An 8,018-nucleotide genomic window follows, 5' to 3' on the forward strand; every position below is an offset into this window, starting at 1 on the left:
TATAAACGAAAAAGATGAAACGAGCCAGGTGGTCACCATCCGGTACGCTTTCCCACGCGGAATCCCAAGGAAAAACGAATCAATCTCATGTTTATGAGTTCAATATGTCTTTGTTGAACTAGATGCCGACTGCCGGCGACTGGGCACATGATATAATGATACGTTAAAATTTGCTCACCCATCATCGCATACAGTATTTGTCAAAACAGTGAAATGATCTACCCATGCAGCAACATATATGGGAGATAGTACAATTCGATGGCTAAATATTATAAGTAATAGATGAGTGAATATGTTAAATACTGGTCGCAGTTTTGAAAAACAGCGTTACAACAGAATTATCTGATCATGATCGCAATGACCATGCATGAGCATTTGTTATAAAAAATTAAAGCTAATTTTTACTTGGATGCTATAAAAAAGCGCTTGATCAGGAATCAATATTACATAAAATAAAATTTAAAGAAAACTTTGTAGTATTTCATATGTTAGAATAGAGGTAGCGAAATGAGACAATTTTAATTTTTATCCGTGTAGCTGACGGTTATCTATTGTATGTGCAGATCAAATGCAACTAGCTACCGGTATACAGACTGTACTAGTACTTGTCGGTTTTTGTTCTCACTACACTGCTGTATTGTGGGAAAGCGAAACTGCCATACTAAAGTACGTTTCGTAGTTTGCATCCGAGAGGTTGTTTGAGGATTCACGGTGCGTCTGCTGATTGACCACGTTAGACCGTAGTTTTTAATGTAAAATTTAATGCAGTTTAAAGTTGATGTTATCAAATGAAAATAGTTCTGAACTTGTATCTATTCGCCTTGTTTTTATTAAGTAATATAAAACATTTCTTTTGTACACAGGGGCTACATATTGTACATAAGAATACTCGCTCATCTACAATACATACTTCTACCTATTCGATCAACAATACCGCAAAAATGCGGCCAGTGATTTGGAAGAGTGAGAACTGTTCGTAAATTCGCTTATGTTTTCGCAGAGCTATTACAAATAATTGACAGAGTGTGTGAGTGGAAATGTTAAAGAACCACTTAATGCTTCGTAGCTAACCAACCGTAACCACAACCGCAACAATATATGCATGAACCTTTTTATACCGATTTTTCCATCCAAGGACAAAATCTCGTAAATCAGTAGAACTGCTGAACATTAACCAGAAATTATCGTGTTATAAGGTTCGACATCATATAATTATGACACTGACAGCCACAATAAACCACAGAAGATAACGAGAAAACTTTTGCGTTCGAATGTACAGTAAAAAATGTCAGTGTTAAAGGATACAACTATAGTATACTATAGATATAACAATCACCATCCAATGTACACTACCGGCGTTTGTCACAACTAGACATGCTGAGGTCTATGGTGGCCGGCCAACCGTTCTGCAGGCAAATGGGATTAGGCAGGCGCACTGCATCGTTTGCGATAACATCACGTGGCGGCTCTGATGCAACAGGTGGAGCGGCGCGGTGCTTCCTAATAATTTCTTCACGAAGGAGCAAGACTTGTGGTACAAGAAAGGCAGCTGCGGGATGCAGGAATATCCTAGCCTCCAACTCCTCGATATGGCGAGCTGCCGCGAGAACGATGTCGGCGTCCGTGCAAGAAGGGGATTTCTGCACACGCGGGACGGCTTTCTTGAGATTCTTCAGAACACACTTCATTTCCGTATTAACCGATGGCTTCCTTTTATGGCACTTCCTCCTTCGAGCGGCAGAAGTAGATGAGCGAATGGGGAAACGGTTCTTCAAGGCGGAAATCTTCCCGGGATTCATGGTAGATGTGAAGACAAAAAATGGGAAAATGCAATTATCAAAAGAACGATTGCCTTGGTTAAAGGTTTGAAATGGTCTCAATGTTATCGTCAAAAGTAAACCCACAAACAATATTCTCAAAAATCTCGGAATCTGACAGTGTGTTTAATATTAACGCAAAACTTTGGATTTCGCCAAATACCTCAACGACGACGAATGACTGAAAGGTGCTTCGACGTTACTAAAACTGGTTTATATTTGCAGCTGATAGTGGACACTGGACGGCTGAAGTTGATATGTAAGCGATGCAGCGTGGGATTCCGAAGCAGATGGACGCGGTTACAGTAGCCAGTAACCACATGCTCCGCCTTTTCTCTCCTTATCATGGATCCGCGGTAAATCCAGTTCTCATAACCGGTTTCAATGCTAAATCGCAGGCAAGCTGCAGTAACAGCTGCTGTTTGGAATGCCGTGCATTTGTGAAATCTGATTGGATATTGGGATTTCGCTGTGTGTGCAGTTGTTACATGTTGTGAGAAGCCTTGCGCTTGGTCTACAACGCAGCCGCCGTGCGTATGGTGCGTATATGGTGCCAGCAGCTGAAGAGGTGTTAGGAATGCGTGGAAAAGTGTGACAGGTGGTGCAGATCCAGACGAGTTATAGCAATTTTCCCATACACTGCCTTCAGAGTTAAAGTTTGTTGATAATTGACGACATTTGTACAGCTCCTGTAAGATGATCATCACTGTAATTGATAGAGTAACAATCCATGTCAAATACTCCACCGCAGCTCTGCTCCCCCCACCAGCCGCAGCCGCGCAACGCTGCATTAACCCGCCCCATTCCCATGATGCGCTTGTTGTGTTTCCTGCTGTTGGGCCAGAAGCTGCAGATGCCCTGACCCCGGCAATATGCCGCCTTCTTTGCCTGATTGACCACTTGCTCCCATCTTTAATTTGTCACTGTTTCATAACAATAACAGTTTTGTCTCTGGTTTCATGTCATTTGCTTTGGCAGTATGCTCCATGTCTACAGCGAAGACAATTAACTCCCCGCCAGTTCATCGGCGTCCACCGCTGGCTTTACAGACTGTTTAAATTGTGCAATAACACTGAAAACTGTAAACATTGTTAATGTTAACACAGATCACAGTCACAGCCTACCACAATCCAAATACAAATTAATCATCGTGTAAAAGTAAAAAATTAGTGCGCGTAGAGACAAATAATGCAAGCCCAGTGTGGTCAATCAATGTTTTATTTCTCTGCACCCTTTCCTCATTCAGGACTTGCACCAACAGACCAACAAGAATTAGATTGTTGTTAAGTATGATCCAATGCCAATTCGTTTTCCTGCAAGAAAATGCTCGTACATACATACGTACGAAAACGGGACAACGTAGCAAGTATTAGTATCTGTACATTTAGCACAATCCGCGGTGCACAAACTTACACGTGCACAATTGGCTCAGTTGACCTTTAATTCGAATTATAGCACGTATTATACTATGGCTAAAATTAAAAGGCCAAGGTAAAAGCTATCACTAATACTTCTAGTAAATATTAGCGGTACCAATGCAGATTGCGTGAGTTCCACAATAAGTATATAGTATAACAATAAGTACTTCATGTCGCAAAAATTTTGTAAATAGGGATAACTGTATGTATGGGCAGTATAGCCTATATACTGTATGTCGTCGAGCTGAAATTTGCACCTGAAAACCCTTAATTAAGTAACTTACCACCATCATCTATTTTGGTACACTGCAGCCGCCAAGTATTAAAAGTATACTTGCTTTGAAATTTAATTAACGTATATAACCGATCTGCGGATTTTCGGGACTCTTAATTATTACTGTGGAAAATTCTCAATGTGAATACTTATTTCATGAAGCAATAATGGTTTATTACAACAAAATTTTAAATTTGAATGGCAGGTAAAAGAAATTTTTACGGGCTGGGGAACAAAGATGTCAAGATGCACCATTGCTTGCGATATACAATATTCCGTAATTATGTACGGCAGAACTACGACGACTAGCCAGGATCGTGGACGTAAATATGTGTTTACATGGAAATTCTGGAAACTAAAAAGACAACGAATAAAATTATTGATGTAATATGATACCATAGTGCTTGCGCCATGTGAATCGGTAGTTTCGTTACTGTACAAGTACAAAATATATTTAACCATACTGAAACTTATGGGCACCACAAACATTTGCAGTACTGTTGTTATTTACTGTTACCGGTAGCACATACATATAAGTACTGTACAGTGCATAACCGGAAGTATATTGTACTGCACACAATCCGGGACGCAAACTTCAGCGGTGTTGTATTTGCTCGACTTCGGAAATAAGGAAATCAACTTTTATGTGTGGAAACGCCGCGAAATCTTTGGAGAGCATAAACTGCATAATTTGACTTTATCATAAATTTGTGGTGTTTGTCTCCTTGATAATGATACGGAGATACACTAAATTTTTGCTTATTCTTGGTATGTACTTTACATATCACATATTTTGCAAGCAATTCATAACAATTAATTAGTGGTTTCTGTGGTGCAAAATGCAAATTAGCTAAATATTTTGCACTTGGCTTTACTATGTATATATGATGTAAGCACGAATAATGCACGGGGGATTTTTTGGCCTATCGCAGTGTTTATACAGAATGTAAATATGAAAACACTAGGGCAAGAAAATTTACTTTGGTTAAGACCACATCTTTAAAAAATTTCAAACATAAGCCGGTATGCTATATGCCAGCAGAAGCGCTGTCCCAAACCGCGACGTATAGCGTGTGAAAATGCATGTGTGTTTACTCGGCCCATTTGCCATTTGGTAAATGTGCGAAAACGGTCCGGATAACCATCCCCTTTACAAATGCCGTTCACATATTAAAAGATTTGTAAGAATGTTCAAATGTTGAGTTAAAAAAATGAAAATATGGCCAGTGGCCCTTAGGTACGAATGAGTATGATACATAAGAGAAGAAAAGCGTTTTACAATACATTATTGCTTTTATAGTATATGTTGCCAGCCGACTGGTGAAATCATGTAGTTGAATAAAGGTATGAGGAAACTACAGGAATTATCTTCCAAGAAGGTATTGTAATTCGTACGGTATTTATACGCTGTCGCCATCTACCTGACAATCTTACTATACGACGGCAATTTTTGCTTATGTATTGTAGTGCTCCAGGTTTTAGAAAAAGCGGTACAAGGAGATCAGATTGTGATCCGTGATTTAACCGGTGGGAAGAAGTTAAATTTTAGCGGGCTAACATAATACATTTCGGCATCTCTTTTTGTCAAACTTTAGCCATGTTTCAACCGTCTGTTTTGTACTCTGTGCATTTACCTGCAGCTGTAGAAACTTGCACAAACTTAAATAGGTACCATGTATGCATATGTTTAAATTTGTTCAAACGTTTTTTGTTTAACAGCTGGTTGCCATTACATTCGCCTATCGGAAACTTCGTGAGAGCACATATATTCCACCTGCGATACCAGATGTGAGGCACATCTGGATTTTTATTCGAGCAGCTTTACGAAAGCTGCACATCACATGCAACAGAAAACAGCCGCACAACGCGTAACAGCCGATTTTTCTTTTTATACACAGTGTTGTTGCCCATATGGCGTCATGCTTGATATGCTTAAACAACCATTCCAAACACTTGTCGTTGTTAATGAAGCAAGTGTTGGTTTTGATCTTCGTAATAAAAAAACCATCCAACCTCAACATCCGGTGCGGGGGATGAGCCAGTAGCGCAGGTGGCGCTTCGCTTTGAAGGCACAGCAGCAGAAACTGAAGAAGGTCAATCGGTTTCTGCAATATATGTGCCGGTAAACGATCCGATATTTGCTACAAACAATTTCATCTCCAAGACTCCAACGCATTTTACAAAACAATTGACGCAACAAGACAAATTTTATGCGATCGGTGTACATACGTTTTGACTTATAAGAAAATGACGACCACTTTACGGCCCCGGCCACCGACCACCGTCCATTCCATCTCAAATCTGTATATACTACGATACACATATTATTAAACCTTTTAAGATTACGTGAATAACAGAATTCGTACATGCATAAAATTGTATGAAAAGTTTTATATCGCAGCATGGCAACAAATTTCTTACGGAACAGTTTCGATTTCATTTAAGCAGCTCTTTCCTTTTAAGTACATTCCAAAGACAAAAAGTTTCAAAAACGAAAACACAAGTTTAAATCTTAGTAGTTGTTTACTATTACCGATAGAAAATGTAAGATTGTCCTGTACAGTGTATAGTTGAGCAAACCAGCCGCGACCATAATATAAGCAAAAACAAATTTTTTCCTGCACCTGGTAAAGAATGGCCACCTTTACGGCGTATCCCAGATGTTTGGTATATTTATATATGTATGGTTGTATGCGATGTACGCATGACTGACAGAGATTGCCGGACGTTATATGTAGCCAGTAAATATTATCTGACCGGATTCCGAAGACTTTTACGGAGTCTTTTAATATTGTATTTAAGTGCCTACTTATGGGCCAGTGTTTGCATATAACTGAAAATTCATTGCGGCACCCAGCCCCTATTCGTTTAACTCATTCATTGCAAAATATCGAGATGTCATAAAAGATGGAAAACCAGTTTTTGCTGTTCATTGAGCCACATTCCATCACGATCTGATGAGCGGAAGATGCAGCCCTCAAGTTCGCTAAAGATTAAAGCGAACAGTCGGGCAGCATTATATGTGCCGGACCAACAACATATTTTTGAATTTTCGAGACGAATGACTTGAATTAGATGCATTCCAGCGGATTTTTACCGATGCTGGATGTTTTCAAACCTGTCGTGCATGTATTTGCCGACGCAAACGAGTCATTTCGGAAGATTGCGCAAAGAATTTTATTTGCTGTAATTGATAAATTTACAAAATAACAAGTTTATCTGTTTTTAGCAGGGGAGAAACGCATAATATTATTATATTAGTTACTATTAGTTAATATTACATCCAATATAAATGCGGTTTGACTGATTTAAAACCAAAATGGAAGTGGAAAATGTTATAATCTAAATAATGTTATAATCTAGCATCTAAATGAACGAAAATAATTATTGCTGTTTAATGGTTTACCGTTCAATCTTCCAGGTAATCGTATATAGCGTTTTATTTTCGTGGCTTGTTGATTTGTTTGTCAATACTGTTCTCAGTGTTCTGTGTATCTCCCTAATGCGGTGCATGTCAGGCACTTCGTGGCTCTGTTTATCATAAGGACACTTATTTATTGGGCTTACGATACGAATTTGTAACGATTAAACTTCAGAATGATAATTTGTGAGCTTTAACTGTATATTTGGCTCCGCGAGCCAGATTTTTTAAAAAGACTCCTGGCTTGCTACAACCAAGTAAAATAATTTAAGCAGTCGCATAGTGTCGTACCGGCAGCGACACAAACATGCTGATAAACGTCTCGACTTTTATTTTTCTGCACTGCTGAAGTTTCAACAATTTAAACCGCTGTCCAAATAGCACATCTGTTTCAACAAGATAATACGTAAACCACATCGACTTGTAGGTAAGGAAAATCACAAAAGCCCAACTTAAAAAACCATTCTTAACAGCAGCCTAAACCATTTCGTACGGACGTACCGTACTACGAGGTCAAAAGAAATGAACAAATATACAACCACTTATATCACGTTCCATCTGATGTACAACAAAAAATACAGCACCTTAGAAATACTATTTTATTATATATCATACGATTTTTGCTCCAAGGATATTCTTAAATAATTGAGTCCGGTGCAGAGATTTTCCGCTTCCGGGTGGAATTCCACTTGAGATTCTAAATCCTGAATGTACTCGATAACGTGCTGGAGAATCTGGAGTTTGGTTAGCTTTTGCTCTTTGGGAATAGAGGGAATCATGTGGGCTAGCTTATCAAACAGCATCTCCATGGCGTCCATCTCCTCCGATTCTGCGTTCTTGCGCAACTTCTGAATAGCGGGCTTGCACAGCTTGCGAGGGGATACCGGTCGGGACATAATCATCGCCTTCATGGTAATATCCGCTTGCAACAAATCACACGGTACTCTAATCAAACTTTCCGATGGAGTACGGTTACGCTGATTCAGTTAGACGGCTACGAAACTGACACAAAGCAAGATGAACGTCTCGATGAAAACAGAAGTCCAGCAAAAGAAAATCCAAATGTTTTCGAAATCTGCGAATCTGTT

The 8,018-nt window shown here is 39.2% G+C and overlaps 1 protein-coding gene across 1 annotated transcript; it reads right to left on the reverse strand.

The window, feature by feature from the left end:
- Positions 1 to 7,254: 7,254 nt before the first annotated feature.
- On the reverse strand, positions 7,255 to 8,018 carry LOC129598687 (protein extra-macrochaetae-like). Its single transcript, XM_055496710.1, has one exon. It carries the CDS (start codon positions 7,839 to 7,841, stop codon positions 7,533 to 7,535), a length of 309 nt encoding a protein of 102 aa, XP_055352685.1. The 5' UTR covers positions 7,842 to 8,018; the 3' UTR covers positions 7,255 to 7,532.

The sequence above is a fragment of the Paramacrobiotus metropolitanus genome, unplaced genomic scaffold (genome assembly GCF_019649055.1).
Source record: "Paramacrobiotus metropolitanus isolate TYO unplaced genomic scaffold, Prichtersi_v1.0 Parri_scaffold0000127, whole genome shotgun sequence".
Lineage (NCBI taxonomy): Eukaryota > Metazoa > Tardigrada > Eutardigrada > Parachela > Macrobiotidae > Paramacrobiotus > Paramacrobiotus metropolitanus.